General features: G+C 33.3%; 1 protein-coding gene and 1 long non-coding RNA gene across 2 annotated transcripts in view; both read right to left on the reverse strand.

Moving 5' to 3' along the window:
• The window catches only part of LOC111718246 (uncharacterized), a 7,640-nt gene extending 1,288 nt beyond the window's left edge, over positions 1 to 6,352 (reverse strand). The window contains exon 1 of the long non-coding RNA XR_002769013.1: positions 6,285 to 6,352. This is a non-coding gene — a long non-coding RNA (uncharacterized LOC111718246). The remainder of the gene's footprint in view (positions 1 to 6,284) is intronic.
• Positions 6,353 to 6,476: 124 nt separating this feature from the next.
• Positions 6,477 to 11,134, reverse strand: LOC111718260 (uncharacterized). Its single transcript, XM_023493801.1, has 2 exons — positions 11,124 to 11,134; positions 6,477 to 7,089 (listed from the first exon to the last, which is right to left on the reverse strand). Exons 1-2 carry the CDS (start codon positions 11,132 to 11,134, stop codon positions 6,477 to 6,479), a joined length of 624 nt encoding a protein of 207 aa, XP_023349569.1.
• Positions 11,135 to 14,721: the final 3,587 nt, after the last annotated feature.

Genomic DNA, 14,721 nt, shown 5'->3' on the forward strand with positions numbered 1-14,721 from the left:
AAGGATTATGCTATCACGAAGGATTATGCTATCACGAAGGATTATGCTATCACGAAGGATTATGCTATCACAAAGGATTATGCTATCACGAAGGATTATGCTATCACGAAGGATTATGCTATCACAAAGGATTATGTTATTACGAAGGATTATGGTATTACGAAGGATTATTCCATTACAAAGGATTATGCTATTACGACGGATTATTCCATTACAAAGGATTATGGTATTATGAAGGATATAATATAGGATAATCCCAAGGCCATAAACCAGCCTTGGGGTTATCCTATATCCAATAAACGTCAAAACGGCTGAACCGATCGGACTAAAACAATTTTGAACCTTGCATGACCCCAGGAAAAATTGCTTTGAAAAAATTAAGATTTTTCAAAATCCAAGCGAAAACAATTTTTATAAATTTCCGCAATTTTTTAATGAAATTCTTTGAATATACTACTGTTTAAAGAACCAAAACTTTACGCCTACGGGAAAATGCTGTAAAAGACTTTGTTCACATGAACCTGATAGTTGCATGAACCGTACCTGTACAAGGATTAAACAGTCTAAAGTTTAACTGCACGTTATTATTATGACATGTGATTGACCCAGCACGTTATTACTATGCCATGTGGTTGACCCAGCACGTTATTATTATGCCATGTGGTTGACCCAGCACGTTATTATTATGACATGTGGTTGACCCTGCACGTTATTATTATGAGTGTTGTGAAGAGTCTTAACTAAGGTCTCCTGCTCTGTAGGTGAAACCTTGTATATTCTGGTTATTGTTAAGTCTGTTTCATTTCAAGAACCCAGCCGACATCTAACCAGCTCTGTACACTACATATACAGATTATTCAAGGCAACACGGGACAGTACCTGGACAGTACATCAAATAAACCAGCCCCTTTAAGGGAAATTATAGTGGTGAACACTACATGGTCAACCAGGTTCATCTCAGACTATGTACGCCCTTATTATCGATCTATAAGATAAGACTATTACATGAGACATTCAGCGGCCAAACTATCGCCCTCCGACGCATGTCATTAGGACGGCCATTGTTTTTCCAAGGAATGTACTTAGTGCAGTAATATATGTGCAATGGACATAGTACAGCATTCTATGAAATGTCCCAAAACTATTTATTATATTCTCGAATGCCTTGACAAAACTTGGATTTTAATTGGGTTCCAGCGAAAAAATTTCTCCCGCGAAACAGATCAAAAATTTAAAAAAAGCGAAAATTTTAGCTTTTTTCTATTTACAGAATTCGAAAAAAATGTAATAACTGTAAGAAATGTGAACGTACTGAGTAGATATTTTGAGCTTCTTAAGTTTGGATTTTTAAATATTGGGCCCAACTCAAACCAAGTTTACAGTTTGTTTCTATCATGTACAGAGTGCAATAAAATTGAATAGAACAATTTTGTGTTTTATATTGTTATGCAAAATGGTAGTTATAATGATTAAATACATAATCTTTTATAATCATTACTGATTATTTAAACAAATACTAAGATTTGTTTCTATTCAACCTTATTTCCTTAAATAAAAAAACAAAATCTTCGCTTAAACGATGAATGCTTTTCGAATCTTGAATCTAATTAACTAGTCATCTCTTCATAACAGGGAGGTTCGAGAGGTAATAATGATGCAATGAATATAGGTAGGAATTTTACATTGCCGAGGGTTCCCAAAGCCTTGTTGGGTCATTAGGCATCACGAGCGTAGCGATGGATGCTTAATTACCATAACAAGGTCTTAGGAAGCCTAGGAAATTTAATATTCCCTTAAATATTTATTGCATCCTTGTTGCCTCCCGTGAATGAAGAGATATGTAATTTTTTCAACATTTAAACAAATTTTATGGAGATTTTTCCACTTCTTAACAAAATATAAAATTTTAATTTACACCAAAATCCAGTTTTCAGTTTTTAATAACTGTAAATTCTATTCAGTTTTAAAACACATATTTTAAGTTTTTGGCACATATTTTAAGTTTTTGGATTAACTAGATTGCATCACTAGGGTTGCAATCTAGCATTGCATCCCTAGGGTTGCAATCTAGCATTGCATCCCTAGAGTTGCAATCAACCATTGCATCCCTAGGGTTTCAATCTATTATTGTATTTACATTACCAGAGATTCAATAGTGTCATAATTTTGTTCAAAAATTGGAAAAATTCTTTTGAAGACAATTTCCAGTGAAGAGCAAGCGGCATGTCAAATTTTCAAATACTCTTTCAATCTTGATCTGACTTGTTTTTTGTTAATATTTATTTTTCAGAAAATAGAGATTTTCATTCTTATTTATGAAACAGGCGACACTGGACATAAAATATTTGGAATTTTTTGGAAATATATAGAAAGTCAGATTCATTGAGTTTGCACTACATGTTATTGTTCACTTTACTTTACCAGCAATTTAATCACCTTAATAGAGATAAACACACAAAGTTCTCTGCCGTCTTTTTCAAGAAAATTACGCTTCAATTCCCTTTCACTTAGTTTTTATTTATCTTGGCAAGCAAATTTTTGACAAAAGGATATACATTTCTTAAAGTAAAAAGTTGCATATAAGCTTGAATATCTAACAAAAGCTTTGCATTTTATAGATAGTTATATTGACAATAGATTTCTTGGAAATGCAGTTTTCCGAAAAGAAATAATTAAAACTGAAATTTAAATTCCAAAACTAAATTAATCTTCTCTGAAATCTGAGATTCATACAGTTCAATTCTTAATATTTCAAATACGTTTTAAATTTCAAATTTTAAATTTCTTGATTTTATTTTAGTCGTTAATATTATTTTGTTTCTTAAAATTGAAATATTAAAAAACATTCTTGGGTACGCTGTATTTGTAATATTTAATTGACTGAGAGCTCGAAAAAACTTAGTTGAAAATACAAATGGGGTCGGATCTAACATTTTTTTTTGTAAAATCTCAATTGTTCCAACCGCAGTGGTGTGAATCTTGAACAATTTTAAGAACGCGCATTTATAGTCTATCGTCTTTTTTCAGTGCGGCAAACGAACTTGATAAAGCAGTCTACTCTCCATTATATTTATTTTTATATTAACGAACGGATTAAAAAAAAAGTAATTTTAGCTATATCCAAGTGTTTTTAATACAAATGTACTAAAATGCTTATTTGCTTATTCTCTACTCTATTTCTGCATGTAATAATGCAAAACTTTTGCTTAATACCTTGTGTAGTGTGTACCCTTTTAATTCTTAATATTGTCAAGTGTGGATGTAAGAGGGCACCCTAGACTCCTTAAGAAAAGAAGAAATCCCTTTTCTAAGGTAAAAAAATGTGTTTCTTCGAATCCTAGAAATTTTTAACAATTTCCTTACTAGCAACATTTTTTTCAAAGTGTATTGGGCGCCCTCTCCTTGGATTAACTCCTCATTACGCCCTTATAATTTGGGCATACAATTCAATTGTTTTACAGAAGCATGATGATTGACAGCTAACACGTGGTTAATAGTGTAATTTTTTCTGAAGTGTAGGTTACCTAATATACTCCTAATATGCTCTTCTAACCCAGACCTGCTGAAGGAACTAATAATCAAGTTTTGGCGGGAAAAGCTTCCGACCACGTGTTGACTCCAGACCAGCTGGGGTCTTAATGGCGGGAAGTTCACAAAGAGAGAAAGAGAGAGAGACAGAGAGAGAGAGAGAGAGACAGACAGAGAGGAGGATCCAGGTATACTAAACTACAGAGAAACCCTCCCACGCTTACCATGATTAATCCAACCCATTGGTTGATTTTTATCAAGGTTATATCATTCAAATTATCGTAATTTTTTTTTATTTGTGGATTTCATGATATTTTTCGAGCATTTTCAAAATTTTAAAAAATTAAATAATTTAAGATAAAAATATTTTAAGGTTGCATATTCAAAGTCTGATTGGCCGTAAACCTTCCCTGGGGCCACTGAGGTCCCACACAAAATTTTGGCCTGATCGGTTAAGCCGTTTAGACGTTTATTGGATACAAACAAACAAACAGACACCCAGTACAAGCTAAATTTATAATTGATCTCGACTTATACTGCGAACACTTTTAGTTTGAGGATCAATGCTTATTCTTTCAGTTCAGTTATCCATTCAGAATACAATTACATTTCGGATTTCGAATCAAAATTAAATTAATTTCTAGATAAAAAAATATTCTCAATACAAGAGTTCTCATCTCCAGACCATTAATCCATCAACATTTTTCTCAATTAAAAAGTCCGAAAAATGAAGAAGTTAAGTCGTTCTGGTGCAAGCTGTTTTGGAGTTATGGAGAAAACCCTGTGGTTTTCAGAAATAATTTTAAAACGTCTGACTTTCGAATGCTAAAACTTCTTCACTTTTTCAACTTTAAATTTTGTTTATATTTTTTTTACGCATAGGGTAGGGTGGAGGACAGTCAAACGGTAGGTCGATGTTTCAATTAAATCAGAATTGGTTCAGATCTGTTTTATTAATTAAGCTACAGGGCTAAAAGTCATATAATTAAAAATTCCTTGAAAAAGAGATGTAATAACATGTATCACGTGTTAATATTTGTCAAAAGTAAAGAAATTGATTTTTGAACAATTTTCCCAACGTACTTTTTGAACTTTTCAAAAATCCTACCCTGCACCCAAACCATTCAATATAAAGGTCTAATTAGGGACTAGGATTAGGGACTAGGATTAGGGACTAGGATTAGGGACAAGGATTAGGGACTAGGATTAGGGACAAGTTTCACACTTCCCTATATCTTAACCCTAAGGGCAAAATCCCAATGTGGGTGGACCCCCCCCCCCCAACTATATTAGACAAAAATAGCCCAATTTGGATAGGGTTAAGTTCCAAAAATATTACTAGAGCTAATTGTTTTAAAGACTGTCTCTCTAATTTCAATTGGTTCTGATTCTGGTAATGAGATTTTTTCTTCTTAATGAGTTTTCAGTAGAATCTTTCCAATTAATTGTTATTCTCTTGTTTCCATGTTGTACTTTTCAATGCGTGTACTTTGGTTTCTCTGATTTTGGTGCCTATTGATCTCTCAGACTTTAGGATTGTGAATAATGAGATCAATGTTTGATCTCCTTTTTCTGATTGATCTGCATATTAATTTTATCTTTCATTAATATCCAGGAAGGTGTCTAAAACGCATCCAATCAGAGTGACGATTGCAGAAACTTAACAGACAAGAAATTTAGCGCGCAATCAATGAGAGACTTTATTGGTCGGATGTCAACAGGGATATCCAAAAGAGAGGATTAAGCTGAAAATCAAAAGTGTTCACAATGGATATCAAGTTATCCAATACAAGAGTTTTTCACTCAATATACAGTAGGAATATTCAAGATTTCATTTTAAATCTTTAACTCATTAAGCATCGCCTTGTATCAATTTATCTAGTAAAACCAGGTGAAAGTAACTCTGCCACCTATTTATCCCTCAAAAACAAGCAAAAATGACTGTTATCATCTGGAATATGATAATTTCATTTTAGAAACCTGATAATTTGGAAACTTTCATTATGGAAACCTATCAATTTGGAAACAAATATTTTGGTAACCTGGCAATTTCGCAACTAACATTTTAGTAACCTAAAAATTTGCTAAATAACATTTTGCAAATTTTGCGATTTACATATTGGTTATGTGACAGTTTAATTTTTAGTATTTTGGTAACCTGACAATTTGGTAACTAAAATTTTGGTAACCTGACAATTTGGTATCTAACATTTTTGGTAACCTGACAATTTGGTAACTAACTTTTTGGTAACTAACATTTTGGTAATTTGACAATTTTGTAAATAACATTTTGGTAACCTGACAATTTGGTAACTAACATTTTGGTAACCTGACAATTTGGTCACTAACTTGTTGCCAACCTTCAGTGACTTAAAATTTCGTAACTATTATATTGGTAACCAGGCAATTTAGTAACTTAACATTTGGTAAATTTAGTGACTAACTCTTTGGTAACCTGGCAATTTGTTAACTAGCTTTTTGGCAACCTGGCAATTTAGTGACTTAAAATTTGGTAAACATTATTTGGGTTTCCTGACAATTTCGTAGATAACATCAAAACCTGGAAATTTGATAACTAACTTTTTGGCGCAATTTGGTGACTTAAAAATGGTAGCTATTATTTTGGCAACCTGATAATTTAGTAAATTAACCTTTTGGTACCCTGACAATTTAATTAGTAACATTCTGGTAACGTGAATATTATTTAGTTGTGCAACATAACATGTTTTTATCGTTTTTTAACAAAGAAAACTCACCGTATTGCATAGTAAGAGTTGGGAAATATGAAGGGATCGCTCCCTCACATTTTAAACAGGGGTTTTCTGAAATAAATTTAAAAATTAAAAATATTCGATTAATATTAGACAATAATTTGTAAAGTTAAAGTGATTTAAGAATTTTTTTAACAAATTATCACATAAAAAAATTATTTTTAATGATATTATTTGTTATTGGGAGAGTTTAGGAAAATTGAACTGGAGTACTGGCTGAACCGGAGTATTGACTGAACCGGAGTAATGGCTGAACCGGAGTATTGGCTGAACGGGAGTATTGGCTGAACCGGAGTACTGGCTGAACCGGAGTATTGGCTGTACCGGAGTATTGGCTGAATCGGAGTATTGGCTGAACTGGAGTATTGTCTGAACCGGAGTATTGGCTGAACCGGAGTATTGACTGAACCGGAGTATTGGCTGAACCGGAGTATTGGCTGAACCGGAGTATTGTCTGAACCGGAGTATTGGCTGAACCGGAGTATTGACTGAAAGTACTGGCTGAACCGGAGTACTGGCTGAACCGGAGTATTGGCTGAACCGAGGTATTGGCTGAACCGGAGTACTGGCTGAACCGGAGTATTGGCTGAACCGGAGTATTGGCTGAACCGGAGTACTGGCTGAACCGGAGTATTGGCTGAACCGTAGTATTGACTGAACCGGAGTATTGGCTGAACCGGAGTATTGGCTGAACCGGAGTATTGGCTGAACCGGAGTATTGGCTGAAACAAAGTACTGGCTGAACCGGAGTACTGGCTGAACCGGAGTATTGGCTGAATCCGAATTTAATCTGGAATTGATCTCTATCTATTTTACTTCTATCTTAAGCGTCTGCAGATAAATGTAAATGTTCTAATTTTATGTTGCTTATTATTTTATGTGTATTATAAGAGATCTTTTTCAATATTCGGATATACTCAGGAACATTACAAACTCTTCTTATATTTTCATGCAACCTCACGAGACTTTATATATTATTCAAGGGTATGGTAAGCTGGTTAAAGGGACTGTAAGCATAATTTCAACTGATTCTCCATAAAAGAGGGCATTGCCCGATTCACAACGGTACCCTTAAAACCTTTTAATGTTCATCGAGTAGAGATCTCTCTCTGTTTAAAGGGACTGTAAAGGAAAATTGAAAGGGGATATATAAAGGCTGAAAGCTGATCACTTTAGCTCTTGATCGCAACCCATGAAAGTTATATCTGATGTTCCTGTCTCAAGAAATGATATAAAACTGTGTCAAATTTATAAGAAAATTTCTTTATATTGAACGAGAGTAGATGTTCCTCTTCAAGTGAAAGTTCGCATGAAATTTCACTTACAGTCCCTTGTAAACAATTTCTGGACCAAGCGCTGGGGCTAAAACAGATTTTTATATTGAATCTAATGAGGTTGCATAAAAATTTGCGGAGGTAATTCCCCTTTCTTCACCTAGACCCCCCCCCCCCTCCTTAAATGTTAAAATGTCTCGAGCACAAATTTGAATTTGCAGAAAAAGATATGCAAATTTTTGCACTTTTCGACAATTTTTCAGTTTCTCTGAATCCGTAAACCTGAACATTTCCAGAAATATAAAAATCAACATTCATGCCTAAAATTTTAAAATTTTACAAAATTTTAAAATTTAATTAAATAATTATCCAACTCTTAATATTTCTCTAAACGCTATGTATACATAATGTCAGAATTTAGAAAACCCTAAAAGGAAGCTTTCGCGAAAAATGAAAAGGGGTATAGGCTTACGGCGAATAATAACCGCCCCCTTTCATTTTTCGCGAACACTCCCTTTAAATCTCTTTTTTCATTAATATTATTTCCTTTAATTTTTTTCACATTTTTAAGTAGTTTTTCTCACTTTTTATTTCACTACTATTCATAGATATATCTATGCTATTAATACTATTTTATTCTATATAATTTGGTATATACTGGTATGCACTGTTCAGCAAGATCTGGTATACAACGTACTGCAAAGTCTTGTATATAACTGCACAGTAAGGTCTGGTATACACTGTACAACAAGGTCTGGTATACACTGTACAAAAAGTTATGGTATATAATGTACAGCAAGGTCTTGTATACACTGTACAGCAAGGTCTGGTTTACACTGTACAGCAAGGTTTGGTATATAACTGTACAATAAGGTCTGGTATACACTGTACAGTAAGGTCTGGTATATACTGTACAGCAAAGTTTGGTATATAACTGTACAACAAGGTCTGGTATATACTGTACAGCAAGGTCTTGTATATGCTGTACAACAAGGTCTGGTATATACTGTACAGCAAGGTCTGGTATATAACTGTACAGCAAGGTTTGGTATACACTGTACAAAAAGTTATGGTATATAATGTACATAAAGGTCTGGTATACACTGTACAGCAAGGTCTGGATTTACACTGTACAGCAAGGTTTGGTATATAACTGTACAATAAGGTCTAGTATACACTGTACAACAAGGTCTGGTATAAACTTTACAGCAAGGTCTGGAATACACTATACAGTAAGGTCTAGTATATACTGTACAACAAGGTCTTGTATGTACGGTACAGCAAGGCCTGGTATCACTGTATAGTAAGGTATGGTATACACTGTACATCAAGGTCTGGTATACACTGTACAGAAAGGTCTGGTTTATAACTGTACAGCAAGGTCTGGTATACACTGTACATCAAGGTCTGGTACATACTGTACAACAAGGTCTGGTTTATAACTTACAACAAGGTCTGGTATATTATACGGTACAGCAAGGTCTGGTATCACTGTACAGTAAGGTCTGGCATATAACTGTACAGCAAGGTCTGGTATATAACTGTACAGCAAAGTTTGGCATATACTGCACAGCAAGGTCTGGTATATAACTGTACATCAAGGTCTGGTATATATCTGTACAGCAAGGTCTGATATACATTGTACAGAAAGGTCTGGTATATAACTGTACAGCAAAGTCTGGTATATTATTGTACAGCAAGGTATGGTAGACACTGTACAGTTAGCTATGGTGTATGCTGTAAAGCAACGTCTGGTATACACTGTACAGAATGGTCTAGTATATAAAAGTACAGCAAGGTCTGGTATACAATTTGCAACAAGGTTCATGGTATACACTGTACATCAAGGTCTTGTATACAATGTACAGCATGGTCTGGTATATAACAGTATTGCAAGGTCTCGTATACACTGTATAACAAGGTCTGGTATACACTGTACAGCAAGGTCTGGTATATAACTGTACAGCAAGTTCTGGTATAAATTGTACACTTTCAGTAAGGTCTGGTATATAACTGTACTGCAAGTTCTGGTATAAACTGTACACTTATAGCAAGGTCTGGTATATACTGTACAGCAATGTCTGGTATATACTGTACAGCAAGGTCTTGTATATAACTGTATATAACTGAGGTTCACCTGGTGGATTCTAAACAGAGGCTGTTATTTCGATTTTCTCCCTACAAGGTGTATCTGTAAGTATTGGAATTAAAGACATGAACATTTTGTGAAAGCACTACATAGCAATTACGCAGTTTTTGTATTATTTCAAAGGGAGAGACTGACTAGACATGGTAGTTGAGCTGAAAGTGCAGTATTGTAGAGAAATTTTTCACGATTTATTTGTGACCCAGGAGAAATTTTTACAGTGTATGATAGTTTAGCTGAAGGGCAAGTTCATCTTCAAAATATTCCTGGATTTATTCTTGAGGGATGATTTTTATAATCGGTTTATTAAAAATTATTCAAAAATAACGATGAAAAATGTCACAAAAATTCTACAATATGATAAAGAGATATTTGATTCTACCATTGATTTCTTCACAAGTTTATAATGAGAAATATGTTTTTTAACAACCAACTAGTTTACTGTAAACTTTTTGTAACATTTTTCATCCTCGTTATTGAAACTTAAAAAAAGACGATTCTAAAAATCATCCCTCCTGCTGACTGGACAATTAAGGAAGATTTTGAAGATTGAATTTGCGCTCCTACTGAAATTTATACACCGTAAACACTTCTGATGGGTGTCAAATGAATCCTCAAATATTTCTGCAATCCTGAACTGCAGCTCAACTTCTAAAGGTGTCGGAAATAGTAAACTGTTTTGTCGAAAATGGCTCGATCTTTACTTAAAATAGATATATTTCAAGTTATAAGAAAGAGTGAAAAATGTTTACATTTTTTGCAGACAAAACTTTTTTGCTAAATGGTTTTATATTTTGGCTGGTTATACTTTGGTCGATACAATCATTTTCAACAATATTTCTGGTCGTTATATTTTTAGGAGTTTGGTCAGCAATCTGTACTTTCGAACCCCGTTACAGACCCCGTTCATCAGAAAACCTATAAATAGCCATTGCTTCTGAGATCATCAGATTTTCATTGGAGACCCCAAACTTTTCATTGGAGACCCCAAGCTTTTCATTAGAGACCCCAAGCTTTTCATTAGAGACCCCAAGCTTTTCATTGGAGACCTCAAGCTCTTCATTGGAGACTCCAGATTTTAACTAGAGCCCCAAGCTTTTCATTGGAGACCCCAGGCTTATAATCGAAGGCCCCAAAACTTTTAATCGGAGAATACCGGATTTTTATCAGAGACCCCTTGCTCTAAAATAAATTTCTGGGTCTCAAAAAAAATTTGGATTTTCCAATGAAAAGCTTTTTTGAAGTCTCCAATGAAAACTGGGGTCTCTAATGTAAATTTTGGGGCCTCCGATGAACATCTTGGGGTCTCCCATGAGATGACTGTTGGGAGTTGTTGATGAAAGGGGTCTCCAATAATACTCCAATGATGCTGATTTCTAATATGATTAGTGTGTTATCTTTTACCTCCCATCCATATTTCAAATTGTGAAAGGAAAAGAATCTGGAAACACAAATTTTTTTATATAATTTATTTATGAGAAGAAAGTTTAAGATTTTGTTTACTTTGCTCTAATCCAAAAATGTTTTGTTCTGTCTTCTTTTGTTTTCTTAAACAAGTATTTACGTTTTTTCTACAAATATAACATTTGTCTTTGTAAAGAAGATTAATTTGATTAATTTGTGCAAAGTCAAGAAAAATTTAACTCCCAAGGACCAAAATTTAATTTAATTTTGTTATCCTACCATAGCTTATTTTTTTTTTAAATGACTAGATATTTATTTTCATGATTTTTGCTTTTTAAGATTACGATTATACTTTCGAGGGACTTCGACAACTTTTCTTTGTTTATTATTATAAACCAAAAATATTTCAAAATCAAACTATTTGGGAGTTCTAATTTTAAATTCTGCCTGACGCGATCATAAACCTTTCCCAACAAGACAAAAATTGTATACATAGGCATTTTGTTATAAATTCATATTAAAATAATAATAATAAAATTTCGCAGTTTTTTCTTTTTTCATTGTTACATTTCCAATATTTAAGATGATCAAACAGATTTATGCCTGATCGGTTCAGCCGTTCTCACGTTTATTGGATGCAAAAAATAATTATATATATGCGAAAATAATTATATGAAAATTATATTTGATTTTAGGTCATGTAGCAAAAATCGTGAAAACATGATATTCTTTAAAACTACAGTAAGTATATTTATGATTTAATGTGTAAACTTAGACATAATAACATTTTTCATTGAAACTGCGTTTCAATTAAATACTTAACATGATTAGTTTAAATCATGCGACATACTAAAATTACGCTATAAAACATGTGCGGAGATAGATTAATTGTGTTATACCTATTCTCTCTAATCCTATAAATATGTATATAAAACTTTAAACTGTGCGCTAAATTGTAGAAATTGTAACTACGTCAATTCCTGTTAGCTTTGTGACCTAAGATATTGAATAAAGTTAGTTGATTGAGACTGCTTTGATTACAATATTAGAAGTAATTTGGTTTTCATTAAAACATACAAGCAGAGATCACACCTTGAGTATTGGTATTGATCTATTGATTGCTAGTGTCTGTATTGACATCGATTGATAACAAGATTGCGCCCTGTATAGTGGCGTTGATTAGTCCAAGATGTAGCCATGTGGATCGTGTCCTGTTGAGAAATTGATGGTTTGATTGCTAGTGTCTGTATTGACATTGCTAGCTAACGAGATCGCGCCCTGTGTAGTGGCGTTAATTAGTCGTGGGATCGTAGCTGCGTGGATCGTGTCCTGGTTGAGACATTGATTTTTTTTCACGTGCAACCTAGGGCCCTTCAGCTAATTATAAATATATATATATAGCTATTTTATAGATTTCGAATGCAATTTTAACACTACTACTGATTAAAGGGACTGTAAGAGTAATTTTAATTTGATCATCAAGGGCAGAGAACTCCGTAGGCTTATCTCCATAATTATGTTTACAAATTAAAGGGACAGACCGGCTATGTAAGGTAGTTAAACTGAGTATGCAGTGTTGTGGACAAATTCTTTCGGATTCATTTAAGACATTTAAAATGTTTCCACAATGCATAGTTACTGAGTTTGAGTGCAAAGCGGACGTTCAAAATTATGAATTTGGGTGGGTTCGTTTTTAGAATCATTTTTTAGTTGTTAAATAACGACGACGAAAAAATATAGTAAAAATTCTATAGTTAACTAATTTTATGTTTAGAAACATATTTCTCAAAAAAAACTTTGTCAATAAATCGAAGTTAGAATTATTTTTTTTCCTTTTTCATCGTTATATTGAATTTCTTATTTTCTGTGAATTTGTTAGCAGATTTCTTCAAATTCCTCAAATGTCGTCTTTTTAAAAAAAATTCCAGAAAATCTGCAGAAAATCTTTGTAATAAAAGAGAGATTATAGAAACTAATAATTGAATAAGATTGTTTATTTTCGATGATAAGAGTATATTTTTGTTTTTCTCAACCTGTTCCTAAACAACTAATTAGTTTACTGTAGAATTTGGTTTACATTTTTTGTAGTCCCTATTTAATAATTAAAAAAAAAACATTTCTGAAAGCGTATCAACCCAAAAGTACGATTTTGAACGTCGACTTTGCGCTCAAACTTAGGATTTACAGATCATGTTTTATATGTCTCAAATGAATCCTAAAGAATTTGTCCACAACACTGTATACTCAGTTCAACTACCTTACATAGCCGGTCTGTCCCTTTAACCATGGAGTGAACGATAGCGTACATTGTGAACTCAACACAACTGACGTTACAAGTAATATTCAAAAATCCGGCAAGGTTTTCAACAATTTGAATATAATTGTTTATTTTCTACAACGTTTAGAAAGTAGATGTTTAATCTGAATTTGTATGGGCGCTAAGTTATTCGGTATGAGACGTCTTTACCAATTTTCTCCTTATAGACGTAACAGATAGAAGTAAGATTAGTAGCGATCAAAAGCGCTTTTTTATCGCATTAAACCTATACCCCCTTTCATTTTTCGCGAACACTCCCTTTAACATTTTTAAAAACTCACAGTTTGTTGTGAAAGATTTCATAGATTGAAACATGACAGGTCTGCAACATCAAGTTGCATAGATATAAGGATTATTAAACTCAGAGTATGTGACATGTATTCAGTTCCTTAGCGTTCACAAACTAGGATTGATATTTGATAGAACTCTCTTGGATTCCTTCTCTTTAGAACTGAAGTTTAAAGTGTGGGTTTGGGAATACTGCGAGGAACGGTGGAATTTTTAGAAAACAGTTTATTGGCACAGTATATAAACATCCTATTTTAACAACTAATAACATAGCGGAAAACAATAACAAATAAGATAATTAAAAAACATTAAGAACAAATAACAAAAGTGTTTTTAACAATTTGGTAACAGTCTCCTGACCAGAGGGAACAAAGGTTTAAATATAACAAAAAGTGTATTAAAGGGACAGAGGACGAAATTTTAAGCGTCCATAATGATACAGGGGTATTCCCGATTTACAACGGTACCCTTTAAACCTTAGCCTGATCAAAAACTAATGAAATATCCGTGTTTTTAGACTTTAAATTGATTAATTTTAATTTTTAACTGTGGTTTCTCTATAGAAGTGATTTGCAGATTTTTGCAAAAGAGGAAAAAAGGAAATGGTCAGAATTCAACACTTTCTCAGAAATAAAAACTACGATAGCTTTCTCATTGTTGTGACCTATAGTTGAAGGTTTAAAGTGAACTAATGTGAATTGGAAATGCCACTTAAGAGCCAGTTAAAATTAGAATTTCAGTCCCTCAAAATACTTGACAATCGCAATTCGAATCTAGATATTTGATTGAAAATTGCAGCTGTCGAAACATTATTTTTTTATATCGACCTCCTCCTGTGGTGAACTTTTTAACAACAATTTAAAGAGATTTTTAAAGGGAGTGTTCGCGAAAAATGAAAGGGGGTATAGGCTTAATGCGATAAAAAAGCGCTTTTGATCGCTACTAATCTTACTTCTATCTGTTGCGTCTATAAGGAGAAAATTGTTAAAAACG

The sequence above is a fragment of the Eurytemora carolleeae genome, unplaced genomic scaffold (assembly GCF_000591075.1).
Source record: "Eurytemora carolleeae unplaced genomic scaffold, Eaff_2.0 scaffold556, whole genome shotgun sequence".
In the NCBI taxonomy this organism is placed as follows: Eukaryota; Metazoa; Arthropoda; class Copepoda; order Calanoida; family Temoridae; genus Eurytemora; species Eurytemora carolleeae.